The sequence below is a fragment of the Abrus precatorius genome, unplaced genomic scaffold (genome assembly GCF_003935025.1).
Source record: "Abrus precatorius isolate BTA unplaced genomic scaffold, Abrus_2018 Scaffold8, whole genome shotgun sequence".
Classification (NCBI taxonomy): domain Eukaryota; kingdom Viridiplantae; phylum Streptophyta; class Magnoliopsida; order Fabales; family Fabaceae; genus Abrus; species Abrus precatorius.
The window spans coordinates 7,897,861-7,913,896 of NW_020874428.1; the positions used below are offsets into that span (position 1 = coordinate 7,897,861).

At 24.6% G+C, this 16,036-nt stretch overlaps 1 protein-coding gene across 1 annotated transcript; it reads left to right on the plus strand.

Annotated features, from left to right (window-relative positions):
• Positions 1 to 10,414: 10,414 nt before the first annotated feature.
• On the plus strand, positions 10,415 to 12,052 carry LOC113874165 (aldehyde oxidase GLOX1-like). Its single transcript, XM_027512386.1, has one exon. It carries the CDS (start codon positions 10,415 to 10,417, stop codon positions 12,050 to 12,052), a length of 1,638 nt encoding a protein of 545 aa, XP_027368187.1.
• The last annotated feature ends 3,984 nt before the right edge of the window (positions 12,053 to 16,036 follow it).

A 16,036-nucleotide genomic window follows, 5' to 3' on the forward strand; every position in this document is an offset into this window, starting at 1 on the left:
ATGTTAAATTGTCAAAACTCGATGATGGAGAGAAAATAGATCAAACATTCTTCAATAACCTAGTAGGAAATTTGACGTACTACAAGGTTTAATATATTATATGCAGTTTTAGTTGTGAATTGCTTCATAGAAGTTCTCACCTCTATTTATTTAAAAGTTGTAAAGAAAATTATTCATTATTTAAAAGGTACAATTAATTTTAGATTTTTTTTTTGTAGTAACTTTAAGTTTGTAGGATTTTGTGACAGTAATTTTACATATGATATTAATGATAAAAAAATTTATTAGATTGGTATTTTTCATGAGTAATTATTATTTTACTTTGAATTCTAAAAAATAACATGTTGTCATACTTTCTATTTGGGAATTGAGTATGTTGTTACAATCTCTTACATCATATAATTTGGCTTTGAAGATTATTATAAAAAAACAATTTGAACTAAAAGAAATAAGTGAAATAAGTAAATAGATACAAAATATTATTTCATTAGAGAACATATTGTCAAAAAAAAAAAAGTGAAGTTGATTCATGTAAAAACTTAAGACTAAGTTGTAAATATTTTTAGTAAGTCTCTCAAGTTTAAAGGTTTTAAAAGGTTGGAAAAAAGACTTGGAGTGCTAAAGATTTTTTTTAAATTTTTTAATTAAGATGGTGTATGAATTATAAATATGAAAAGTTATTAGTAAATGTGCGTTGGTACGAGTTGATTGCCAAAATTCCTTAGTTAAGAATAATGACTTTTTAGTTTCTAACTACGTGACATTTGTTGATATAATGAGACAATAATCATGCATTTTGTGTGACATAATAAAATTCTCTTATTGTTTTAATTATTCTCTTCCTACCTTTAACAAATATAAAAATGAATGGAAAAAAGAGAGTTAAAGATGAAAAATTAACATTTATTATTGATGAACTTGAGATACTTATAAGGCAAATAGATTGAATGGTTGTGCCAAACTTGTAAAGGTACATGATTGCCTCACTAATAGATGTATAGTATAATTATTTTGATTATTACAAAATACATAATTGATTTTATGCATCAAGACTAAGAAGATTTCAAAATGTATAATTTTTTTATAAATTAATCTTCCCAACAATCTTCATATGGTTCTTGTCCTGTGTAAAAAAATGAATGAATAGTAAAAATTATACATAATTTAGGATTACGGAGTAAGACACTTGTTGAGATGACATTAACATGAATACTAAGAATGTACATAATATTGTCTAAGACTACAGAATTACTAAAAAGAAATGACCAATATGAGTAACTAGAGCTTTGTATTATTTAAGAGTTATAAAAGAAATTATAAATTAGATAATTGGAAGTAAAACTATCAAATGAACAAGTGACACCTAAATCAAGTATCAGATTATAAAATGAAAGAGTGCTAAAGTTAGAAGACTAATTAATAAAAAAAATAATATAATATAGAACATTATTTAGAGAAGATTTAATAAAAAAAATTAAATGCTTGAGATAGTTATAATATTAATAAAGAAATTAACATCTTGACCATCAGAGATTGATCTGAGTAAACCAAAAAAAATAAATCAACATCTTGTATTCCTTTAGAGAAATAAAGACTTATTAGTGCACTTAAAAAAATTATAATGCATAAACTTAATTAACATGTTTCAAAGATTTTTATTTTTAAGTAACTTGAAGAGTAACCATATACTTTGTAACAATAATTAATAATATGGTCAAATAGATCATAATAGTTACATTAAAATTTCTCTATTAGATTTATCATCACCTACATTTTTAGAATTGTTCACATAAGTAACATATACTTTATGTTATTTTTTATTTAAAAAAATAAAGAAAAAAGTTTGATAATCTATGAAAGTAGATCTATTATCCTAATCTGACTATATAGATTAGTAAAATCTTCATTTAGCTTCATTAAAAAAATTATAATATATTTATAATCAACATATTCAATCAAAATGGTGTTTTATTACATAAATTAGTACAAATAGAATGAAAATTTATAAATTCTTTCAAATAGATTAAAGTTTTATGAAATATTAAAAACATTCAAAAATATTTTAAAAATTCAGAGTATGATTAACAATAAGTTAATATTAATTTATCATGTTAAAGGTAATCTCTTGAAATATAAAAAAAAATTATTCAATTTTCATATCACACAAGATGTACAAAAATGTGTATATACACAAAATTCTATAATTAAAAATGGTAATTGAACAATTTACTTCAAATCTAGTAAAACCTGATTAAATTAAATAAGTAATAATAATAATAATTTGTGTTAAAAGAAACATTTAGAAAATGCATATATGATCGTATTTATGTATAGCATAAATTTAGATATGTAACTATAATTATATATTTATATAAGATGATTTTATTTTATTTTATTTTATTTTTTGCTATTTAAGATTCTTTACGCTATAATAAAAATAATGTAAATATAAATCCTCATTTTGATATTTGTTTTTTAGGGAGGGGGTTGCAGTTTTAATTTTTTATTTTGGATTCTATGTGTGGGCTTACGGTCCTTATCAGTAATTGATGCTCTGTGCCCTTCTTCAAGGTCCTAAGGGTCGAAAGTCCAGCAAGATTAATGACGTTGTGGAAAGTAAAGCCTGCATCCACAACGGAGAATATTCTCATAGTTCTATTATTGAAAATAAAATTCTTAATATGCTATTTGTTTTCTTATATATTCTATATTTATAGCTTTAATTTTTTATGGACGTCTTAAAAGCATTCCACAAAAGTTAAATAGACATATATGATCTTGTTCCCCAAACTTGTATATAATTTTCTTAAACATGAGAAATTTTGAATAATTTTACACCTTAATTGATTTTTTAATCTTTTATATTTTTTTCTTAATTTTATAATAAAATATTTTTATTAATTCAAAAGTTTGGTTGGACCTCGTTCGATTCACGTGTATATGGTCTCTTAGCTTAAACCAAAAAACCATAAAATATATCTTTAATTATTATTCAAAAATAATTGAATAATGAAGCACGTCGTTTATTCTATTCTCCAATGGTCGTTGGGCATTTAGGTATTCTCCGACTATTTTAAATTTTGTTTCCCAATGTCCTTAGCTTTTACGCTGGTCTTTTGTTTTTATCATCATTCATTTATTAATTAAATCTTGTAGTAAATTAATATTCATTTATCAATTTAAATATATCATCAGTGTGAAAATTAATATTATCTCCTAATGATGCATTTAAATGATTTATAGTGTAAATTTTTCTATAATAATAATAATGTACTAAAATTAAACTTTTTAAATATTAAAAACTTAATATTACTTTGTTAGACTTTTGGTCGTTTTAATATAGGAAAGGATAAGAATGTATTTTAATTCTTAAAATTATTGTTTCTTTTTATCATTTCAATCTCAGTCGTTATAATTAGACATTTTTCAATTTTTTGGAAATATTTTGTCAATTTTATCATTGGCTTTTGATAATAATTAAATATTACAATATTCGACTTTGGTACACATCAATTAATTTAGACTCTACTTAATATCCAATAAAGACAAAAACAATCACAATTGTCAGATTTTAAATCAAATTAACTCGTTTCATAATATTAAATTAAATAATAATAATAATAATTTTATAAAATAATTTAACTGAAAATTATAGTAATAAATTCAGTTTGATGATAAAAATAATTAAATTAAATGGTGCTTATTTAACAAATTTTTTACTAAGTTACTCCCTTTAAAATTTAAAATAAAAGTAAATTTATCGTTTTTCTATTGCACAAACGGACAAAAAGTGAAAAGAAAATTTTTAATATTTTTTCATAAGAATGTAAAGATCTAATAAAGAATTAAACAAAATATTTTAAGTGCTTGTTACTGTGACTCATAAATTTAATAAAATATTCTACTTACATAAATTAATAATAATTATTTTTTTAATATTTTAAAGATTAAAAAATATTAATTTTTTAATTAAACTACTAATTTTATTATCTATTAGTATAAAATTAATAATAAAAATTATTCTACGTGTAACCCCCTCAATTATAAATATAAATAGTAAATAAGATATTACCAATTTCTTATACTTACATATATGCCTGATAAAAATCAAAGAGCAAACGCAAGAAAAAACAGGGAAACAAAAGGTCTATTATGGAAAACGTGGACCCCAAACATCATGTAAGTAGGAAATAGTTTACGAACACCAATTTGTGTGTGTATATACTTAAAGAGAAACAAAGACAATAATATAAATAAATAATGTGATATGATAAAAATAAAAATAATAATATACAAGTGTTATTTTAACACGGGTGTTGAGGATAAATACCAGAGGGTGTTAGGCACATATTATTTAACATTTTTTATATATTTTTATTTATTAATTAATTTTTTTATAAAGTATAAAAATATGAGAAAGAATAAATAGTTTTAAAACAAAAATTATTTAGATTCAATAAAATAAATTTATTCAATTAAACATGTTCAAACTCAATTAATGCCGTAGGGTTTGAATTTTATATTTTAATCTTAAATTAAATTCCATCGTTTTTAAGTTAATTTACTCAAACATGACATGAGTTAAATTTTTTTAAAAAGTTGTAAAAAATTATGTTTTATCTATTTTTTAATATTTTTATGAGAATAAATTATATTCGACTTGTTAAAGCTTTTTATCTTATTTAAATAGGTTAAATAATTCATTTTAGCAGCTTTTAAATTATTAAATTAAATATAAAATTTTCATAGAATTTATATTTTTTAATAAATTTAAATCAATAACTAAAAATATTAAACAGTGTTATTAACATTTTTCTAATTAACAGGCACATGGGAATCGGCCACAATGACGATATCGAGAACATTAGAGCTAGAGCCAGGTTTGATCCCATTGGTTAATTTTTTATTTAGTTAGTTAATTGTTAAACAATCACTTTAAAGAACATTTTTGCCAAAATCTTAAAACAAATTGAAAGTATAGTTTTTTACTTTTATATTTAAACAAAATTGACTGGACATTAACATTAAATATTATATGGTTATTGAATACAATATAAATTTTAAGTATAATATCATTAAATATTATATTAACTAATTATAATATATTTATTAAGTGTATGTCTTTTCATATTATTGAAATTTATTAAAAAATATTACTGAATAAAGTGCATTTTAAAAAAGTTAAGAAATAATTATTGATGTTTAATTTTTCAATGGTTTTTTTAATTCTATTATTTTTCTTAAATAACCATTTTATCCAAAAAATTAAAATTTATGTAAAAATAAATAAAAATTAAGTGCAGTTCTGTAAGTCTTATTAGTGTCACTTACCAATTAAAATTAAAACTTTACCTCACTTATAATAAACTCTAATGAAATATCAAGTTTTATAAGTTTTATTAATATTTTTATTCAAATAAACTGTAATTTTAATTGGTCAATGATACTAACCATACTTATAGAAAAGCACATAAATATTTTTCTAAAAATAAACATCTGATGTTTAAACTTAAATACTTTTTGTGTTTTTTAAAAATAATTTGAATATATTTTTTATGCTCTCATCTAATAAAATATTATTATATTAGTATAAATTATTATTTTTGTTATCACTAATATAAAATTATAGTATTATAATTAGTTAAGAGCGTAAAGAAAAATTATACAAATAGCAAAAAAAATTACAAAAATAAAAAATAATAATTTTATTAAATTAAATTACTAAAAGTGATTAATTTATCTTTGATTAATGATGTCATATTATTTTTTTAATACTCAGATAGTATATGGACAAAAAAACATTAGGAAAAGGATAAGAATTAATATCATCTCAAATTTTTATATGAATAAATATATAGAAAAATATTTTTTCTTTTTGAACAAATAAAATAAAATATAAATACATAATAAAATAGTAGAGTAAAAAATTATTTGATTAAGTTGAAATGAAATAAAAAAAAACTCTTTACATATTTAGATGACTAAAAAAATATATTAACTTTTATTATCATATATTATTAATAATTTTTAATCTTTATATTATATAAATAACTTTTAATGATTTAACTAATAAAAATAAAAAATCTAAAGTTTTTTATTCTAAAAGTGTCTTTCTTATTGTACTTCTTTATTCTTACTTCTCTAAAAAATAAGATTTCATTTTTCTTATTATTTCTCTTATTTTTCTTATTTAAGTACTTATAAACTTAAAATAATATTGAATCTTTTTTAAAATTAAGAGTCGTGATTTATTTAATATTTTATGTATAAAAGATATTTATATTTTTTTAAAATAAACTATTAACTTTATCATTTATCAATATAAATTAATAATAATTATTATTTCACATATAAAAAAATATAAAATATCTTAATATTCTCTTTATAAAAGTTACCTATTTATTATCCATAAAAAATAATGCAAGAGCCTCCGAAAGCGCGGCGGTAGGGTTTGTAGGGATATTTATGGGTGTGAGTAAGTAGTTGTACTTGAGTTAGGGAGATAACTCATTCGCATTCATTACCCCACTATCTCTGTTTTACTTCATTCATTTCAAATATTAATTCATCAACACACATTTTTTATTTTATTCTCTTCTGCTTCTCTGTACATTACTTCATCAAATTATCGATCATCATAGTGTTTGAAATTATGAAGTTGTATTCTAATTCTTAAAATTAATAAGTTTTTTTTTATAATCATTTCAATCCTTGTCTTTAAACATTTGCCAATTTTTTATTTTATAAGTTGATATACGTCAATTAATTTAGTGTTTAACTTTCATTGTACATAAGTTTATTTAGTTCCTAATATCATAAATTAAATCAATTAATAGTTTTCAAATTAAAAAAAAAAACCATAATGATCAAATTTTAGAAATAAATTAATTGATTTCAAAATTTTAAATTGAATGGTAATACTAATTTTATAAAACAAATTAACTGACAATTTAAATTCAGTTAAAACAAATAATTAAACTAACCCATGTTTATAATTTCAACAACTTATTCAGCAGTTTTGTTTTGTTTGACACTGCTAAGTTACTCCCTTAAAATTTGAACATAAAAGTAGTTTTACAGGCTGTATATTGCACGGAATAAAGGGAAAATAAAAAAATTTATTTTCCTCCATATAACAGGACTAGGAGCCAACAGAAAACTAGGCAAAGTGGCTTCTAGATTGGAACGTGCCGACTAAAAACCAAAGTACAAACGCAACCAATTGAATGTATAATATTTTATACTATTTAATGATTTTTTTTATAAAATATCATATTTATTAATTTAATTATTAAATTATTTTAAAAATTTAATTACACTTTTAGTCTCCTAACTATTGTATTTGTATGATTTTAGCTTTTTAATTTTTAATTACGCAATTTTAGTTTTTATATTTTTTTAATTTATCAAAATTTTGTCCTTCTACGAGTTATTATCTTATTTTTAATATGAATTGTACCATTTTTTTCTTCCTCTTCTTTTTTTAGTAGGAGTCTAGTAGAGTTTTGTTGTTGACGTTTATTTCTTTTATCTAATTTCTTTTTCTCAATCAAACTCAAATCCTCTACTCTAAGGTATGTTTGATTACTGTTTTAAAAATAAATTTCTATTTTTAAAAAATATTTTTAGTAGAAACATGTCCTAACACTTCCAAATCCATACCTTCTCACCCCTTAAACTCAAACAAAAAAAAAATCTTCCATCACTACAGCTCCTAATCACTTTCTCCCTCTATTCATAAATATATACCCGTTACTACTTCACCAATGTCTGACATCCTCTTTTTTTCTAATTCTCAAAGTTTTATTTTTAAACTAAACTAAAAAATTGAAGGGTGGACAATTGAATTGGAGTTGGAAGGGATTGAGGAAGGGGGAAGAGCTAATTAAAAGGCGTTTGATATTGATCATAGGATGGAAAATGGGGTTGAGAGGATAGTAGTTGGTAAGAATGGTTAGTTTTTGAAAGTTTAATTGAAAGGGATAAATTAAGGTTGGAGGGAGATGAAGGGTCAAAAGGAGCCGTAGATGGAGTATGAAAGGGAATAGGATGAGGGATAAGAGTTGTAATAGAAAAGAGCACAATTGAAAATGAAAGGAAGTGCAAAAGCTTAAGAAGGAACAAGATTGGGATTAATAATCGAAAAAAGATTGCGAAATTCGGAGAAGTACATCGGTATTGATGAATTTTGATAACCGATGAGAGACAGAAAAAGGAAAAGAAGATTATACAGCTTGTCGATTAAATTTGGATAACAACTTAATGAAAAGATAAAATTAAAGAACTTAAATTGAATAAACATAAAAGATAGGGAACTAAAACTACAATTTAGCCTATCTTATATTATTTTTATAATTTTGTGTATTAAATTTTATATAATTTAAACATTTATAAGTATATTATTAAGTTTTGATATTTACTTATATTTTAAAAACAAATAAAGTAACATAATGAAGTACTTACTCATTTCATCATGTATCATTTTATAAAGTTGATTTATAATTTTTAAACTAAAGGTTAAATTGATTAATTTGTTTATTATATGAAAAGTTATTAAGTGTTCAAATTTTATATATAGTGTTAGTAAATTTTTAATAAAATTTAATTAATAATAATTTTTTATTTTTATATATTTTAAATATATATTATATTAAATTTAATGTATGAGAATAAAGTATCAAATAATTTTAAATTGATATAATATTTTGCAAACATAATATATTAAAATATTTCAATCTAACATTTAATTTTATAATTAAATATTCTAATAAATAAATTTTATGAAAATTAATTATTTTATGAAAATTAATTATTTTATGAAAATTAATTCCTAAATTTATTAATAAAATTTACTTTGACTTTTAAAATACTCAAATAATATATGAACAAAAGAGTATTCATTAAAGAATAATGATTAATATTTTTATGAAACTCTTACAATTAAAAAATCATTTTTTGACATAAATAATATGTAAGTAATGATTTTTTAAGTATGTCATCACTAAAAAAAAATGTATTTGTAAAAGATCAAAAGTATTTTTTTCAACAAAATTAGGAGATGAAATGATTTTTTCTAAAAATAGAAATTTATTTTATTGAAATAAAAAACATTAAAAATTTAATATTTGCTTCTCAATTCAATTGAGTAATTTTTAATCTATCTTATAAATTAATGAAAAAAAACTTTAATTTCAAACTCGCAGTTATTATCGTTAATATTTATCCACTATACTTTTAGTATGAAAATAATCTTTGATATATATTTTTTTGTACTTTTTAATTTTATATTATATTTTAAATGCAATATCTATTCTATTAAAGTTTACCCATTTTTTCTACATTATTTATATTGTTTTCTCTTCATTATAGTATATATTTTATCTCACTTTTTTTCTTGAACTCTTATATTTTTTTTCACCTACTTCCTTTTACATTAATTTTTTTTATCTTATTTTTTATTTTTTTATCACAATATCAACCACATTTTTTATTTTACTCTTTCTTTTTTCTATTTATATTCTATCTCTTTCCTTCATTTACTTGATATTTAAAAAAAAGTGTCAACATTTAGCATGTTTGTTTCTATTTTTATTTTCATTTTTTTCCACTTTTATCTCTCATCTAATTGTAAAATGTGTAGTAAGAAGTTGTCATAAAAATAACATTTATCTTAAAATCTTTTAATAAAAGCCAGAGGCAAAGATGAAAGAAGGGGGTGATAATAAAATAGTGATTTTCAGCGGCCAATATAAATTGAAGATAGAATCTTGTCGTATGTGTACTCGCGTGTTGATTTCTTTCACCGAGCGCAGAAATTTAAGGAAAATAGTAAAATAGATTCCTTCTTCTTAAAACAACTTAAATATAAACGTATAATCAGCTATGTAAAATAATCATGTTGATAAATGTTTGTGAATTATTAAAGAAACGTTTCTTTTACATTTTTTTTTATATTTTTATAAAATGATTGATCATACTATATAGGTAAATTCAGACATTACAAAATAAATCTCTACTTATTTTCTTAGAATGAGACAAATGCGTTCTTCTAAAAATTTGCAAAAAATTAATATAACAAAAACTCGTTTCAGAGAATATAAAAATAAATATTAAAAATTTAGGACATAAAAAAAAACTGGGGTGGTAAAAAAAAGGGTTGACGAAAATTCAAGACATTTTATTTTTACAAATTTATTAACCTAAAATATCTATAAGAAAATTAAAATTTTTATTAAAAATTATACTTCTAATGTGTAACTCAAGTGGCATCTTACATTCAAGGAGTTTATTGTCAATTTGTCAGGATTCATCCATTTATATTATATGTTTCTTTTTCCTTTATTTAAACTCTCAAAACACAAAACAACAAGACATGCAATAACTGTTAATTATGCCACCGCTACATAACACAACAATGAAAACTTGGTTCCTCCTCCTTGCCATTCTCCTCGCCGCCGCGACATTGCCACTTTCATCTCCGGTAACCACCGGCGCCGGAAAATGGGAGCTCCTACAGGAAAGCATCGGCATCGTTGCCATGCACATGCAGCTCCTCAACAACGACCGCGTCATCATCTTCGACCGCACCGATTTCGGCTTATCCAACCTCTCTCTCCCCAACGGCCAATGCCGCTACGATCCCAACGAAAGAACCGTTAAAACAGACTGCACCGCACACTCCGTTGAATACGATGTCGCATCCAACACCTTCCGCCCAACGTTCATCCAAACCAACGTCTGGTGCTCCTCCGGCTCCGTCACCGCCGACGGCACTTTGGTCCAGACCGGCGGCTTCAACGACGGCGACCGCAAAGTCAGAACCTACCGTTCATGTCCAACCTGCGACTGGCAAGAACTCACCGGCGAACTTGCCGTCCGACGATGGTACGCCACCAATCACTACCTCCCGGACGGTAAGCAGATCGTGATCGGCGGCAGAAGGCAATTCAACTACGAGTTTTACCCCAAAACTGATTCAACTGCGAAGAACGCTTACTCTTTACCGTTTCTAGTTCAAACCAGCGACCCTCACGAAGAGAACAACTTGTACCCCTTCGTTTTCCTCAATGTGGACGGCAACCTCTTCATCTTCGCCAACAACAGAGCTATTATGTTCGATTATACTAAGAACATTGTCGTTAGAACATTCCCGAATGTTCCAGGTGAAGATCCAAGGTGTTATCCTAGCACAGGTTCCGCTGTGCTTTTACCGTTGAGGAATCTACACGCGCTGTCATTGGAAGCAGAGGTTTTGGTTTGTGGTGGAGCCCCGAAAGGATCTTTTCGAAAAGCCAAAACGGGTAATTTTATCGGAGCCTTGAATACGTGTGCTCGGATTAAAATAACCGACCCGAATTCTAATTGGGTAGTGGAAACAATGCCGGGTGCTAGAGTCATGAGTGATATGGTTATGCTGGCAAACGGCAACGTTTTAATTATTAACGGAGCGGCGGCTGGGAGTGCTGGATGGGAACTGGCGCGTGACCCTGTTTTGGAACCGTTTCTTTATAAAACGGATAGTCCAATCGGGTCTCGGATCGAAATTCAAAGCCCGTCAAAGACACCACGGTTGTACCATTCCGCCGCCGTTCTGCTTCGAGATGGGAGGGTGCTCGTTGCTGGGAGCAACCCTCACGTTGGTTACAAATTCACCAACGTCATGTTTCCAACGGAACTTAGTGTGGAAGCGTTTTGGCCTTCGTATTTGGAACCTCGGTTTTCTAACGTGCGTCCTAGAATTGTGTCACCTGCGAGTCAAACAAAAGTGATGTATGGTGAGAAGTTGAATGTTCGGTTCGAGGTGGCAGCGATATTGGATAAAAATTTAGTGTCGGTGACAGTGTTGGCGCCGCCATTTAGCACGCATTCTTTCTCGATGAATCAGAGGTTGCTAGTGTTAGATGGTAGCAGCGTCACCTATGTGGAAGGGGCAACGTATGAAATTGATGTCACCAGCCCCCCTTCGCCTGTTCTCGCACCACCCGGCTTCTATCTATTGTTTGTGGTCCACCGAGAAATTCCCAGCGAGGGTGTCTGGATTCAGATCCTTTGATTAAAATTAAATAATAAACAATAACATATAGTTTATGTAATTGATCCATATATTCTATTAATTAAAATATTTTTACATTACAACTGGACTGTTATTTGGATAATGGATACCAGGGTGCTGAACAAAAAATAATTCTATTTTAATCTATATTAACTTTTCAAAATAAAACTCGTTCTACTAACAACAAGATCTGGGAAATTTACGCAATCCTTAATTGTTATTACCTCTCATTTATAATCGCTGACGTCTTATTATTACTTCTCATTTATAACATGTTTGTTTAGTTAGTTTGGTTGATGAGAATGGTTTTTTATTCATATCCAGCTAATTACGAAGACTCAAGTACACAGGTTAATGTCTAAGTATGATACGTAGCAATTTACCGTTACCTTTATTTGTTATCAGCAATAAATTGTTACCTTAATGGGAAAGAAAGTAGGAGAGAAAAAAATGAAATAAACACGTTACAATTTATGCGGGTTAACTCTCGATCATTGGAAACGAAAGAGTGCATATATGGTACAGTGTTGGTGGAAAGTGGAAGGTGGGAATCGGAAACTCCGGTGATATGATAAAGTCACTAATGAGTGAACATACGCTGGAAAGTGAAAACTACAGAAATATAATAACGACAAATTTTCGGGAAAATATTCACTTAAATTTATGACAAAAATGTTTAAGCTTCTGACATTTATTTCTCATTCTCGTTTCACACTCTTGCACCCAAAAAAATTTAACTATCATTTTAATTCCTATTATTTTTAGAATTTAACAAAATAGTTTTTAAATTAAGCACGATATAATTTTAATCATTAAGTTTTAGTGAGTAAATTATCATTTTAATTTTTATTATTTAAGGATTAAGCAAAATAATTCTTAAACTAAGTAAAATATTATTTTAATTTCTAATATAATCAGTAATCACTTTAATCTTTATTCATTTTAGAATTCATCAAAAGAGTCTCTACATTTGATAAAATATCATTTTAGTCATCAGTATATATAATTTTTAATTATTTTAATTTTTAATATATGACAATCAATTATTTTAATTAAAATTGTCACCTACATATTACTTGTTTTAATGCATAAATTAACTTGATGTGTAAATGTTAATTAAATATAATATGTGTTATTTGATGACATAATTTAAATTTTTTAAAAACTTTCAATTTAATTCTTAAACAATCTCTAAACTTAAATTTATAAAAATTAATTAAATTAACTTATAAAAAAATTACATTGGTATTAAATATTATATATCATATTCAATTCACATTTAACATGTAAATAAATTTATCTATTATGTAACTAACGTTTGAGTGACAAAATAAATTAAAATAATTGATAATTATAGCATTAAATAATTGATAATTATATATATTAAAAATTAGAATAATATTTTATTTAATTTAAACATTAATTTAATAACTCTTTAAAATAATAAATTAAAATAATCAACATACTATTACTTATATTTAAAATAAAATAATATTTTACTTAATTTAACATCTTATTTTAACTGATTCTAAATATAATAATAGAAACTAAAATAATAATTTAGTCAAAATCTACATCATCTAATGTACACGTCACACATATATCATTGGCACGTGCCCATATTTCTAGAGAAAAAAGAGACATGACATCGCGTGGCTAGCCAGGTAGATACCTTTTGTATGGCCCGACAGCACGTGACACCACCCCAAATGTGCTTATACGATACGATTTTATGAGTAACAACACTTTACAGAAAAATAGGTACGTAAACTTCATCTATTACATGTCGAAATTTATATAGAGAAAGACAAGGGAATGATACTCTTTATGTTTCAAATAACGTCTGTCTATATTTGTTTATTAAGTAATTTTTTTGGTAATTTTTTTATTTTTTCTTGTTTTCATATTTTACATTAAAAAAACTGACGCAAAAATGTTATTGTTTTTTAAAAATACTCTTAACTTACTAAAAATAAGGATACATATTTATAAAAAGAAAAATTAGAAGCAAAACAGTTATAGAAGAGAAAGCATAAGAGAGATCACTAAAGTAAAGAGACGAGAGAGTGTAAAAATAATTTAAAATTAGTAAAATAAAATAGGATAAAGAGAGACATTTTTATTTAAAATTTTTTTATTTTTTTGATAAGTTAAGGATACTCTACCTGTTAAGGTGAAAAAATAAAAAATTTAATTTATTCATAATTTAAGTTTCCAGAAATCTTACATTTCTAGAAATATTTTTTTTTATCTTATATCAAATATAAATACAAAAATATTAAATAACATTACCGAAAAAGTTAAAAATTCTAAATAACAAACACCGTTTGCATATGAATCAACAACTATTACATTTTTTATATTCCTCTCTCTTTGGTGCTCAACTCTAGTAAACAGCGAGATTTACATTGTGTTGGTTACTTGAAGTAGAGTTATCCCGTGAACAATTGTTTGATAGTAATTTTAAAATTGGATTGAAATTGGGAAAGGAGCTTGGGCAAGAAAATGTTGCTCTTTTAAAAGCGTGTATTAGAAAGCATTATTTTGCAACATGATAATTTATTAAATGTGTGTTTAGATTCACGTTCAGTGTGGACAAAACTTACAACTAATAAAATTGAAATAAATATAAATTTAGATGAGAGTCATTTGTCCGAAGGAAAATAGTTGGCGAATAGGTTGTGGGCTTTTATGGCAGATAGTGGGAATCACGGATAATTGAGTCTCAAATTTGGTTCACGGGTCATTTTTCATTAGGGTCAATTTTATGAGCCTAGGTTTCCAGCTTATCCCATCACTGATTTTAGCCACATTTCTTTTGTTCTCTGCAATTAACTTATTTATTATACCATATCGGAGGACAACTTGTGAGAACCGTTTAAGACCAAACAACGTAAAGATCTTACAAACCATAATAATTTATACACACGTGTGTGATGAAATCCATGCATATAAAATTTAAGCATATAAAATTAAAAAGTAATAAAAATGTAATACTTATATTTTTTTTTAAAATTGAATCTTACTATTATTTATTTAAATTCAATTGTAAAACTGAATACATTTTCGTTTCTTTCTATCTGATTGTGCTTTTTAAAAATATTTGTATGTGTTAATTTATTTAAGTTTAAGACCCGCTAATTATTTTTAAAAAAATAAACACTAATCTCTACCTATTCTTTAAACCCATCACACACTCATCGTAAATAAATGAAACCATAATAGTCATATTAAAATGTTTAAAATAAGTTTGGTATAAAATATAGTTATCCTCACTAAATGCAATTTTATTCGAATTAAGTAAGATCATAATATTTAACATAACTATGTTTACTAAATTTTGAACACAAAATTATAGATTAAGATAAAACAACTATCTACTAAATAATGCACGTACTTAATGACCATACATAATAAATTTAATTTTAAAAATTATATTAGAATATGTACTATCTCTTAAAGCAAAGACATAATTAAAAAATAATAATAATAAATTTTTTATTAAATAACTATTTTTTATGAATTTTTTATTTTTTTCATCAATTTTATTCTTTTAATCACTTCATAGGATTAAAAACACGCTATTGTATTAACATGTTAAGAAAAATCTGAACAAATAAATTTTTATTTATAAAATAATTAAACTCCATCTGGGAAAACAGTATTATGCTAATATGGTTTTTTTAATTTGTTTGTTGAAAAGATTGAGTAAAAACAGAAAAGTACAGAAAAAATATTATATTTTTGTAAGAATTATTATTTTATTTCATCACAAAAAGTTGCGAGATTTTGAGTGGAGAGAGCTGTGAGAATTTTTAAATTGGTTTTTAAAATAATATAAAAATTATTAATTAAATAAATATTTTATTATTTTTGAAAATTTTAAAATTATTTTATTATTATAAAATTATTTTCATGTAAATTTTTTTCCAACTTTTTCTCATTCTAATAATTTTTTTATTTATCCAAATAAATAAAAAGTAT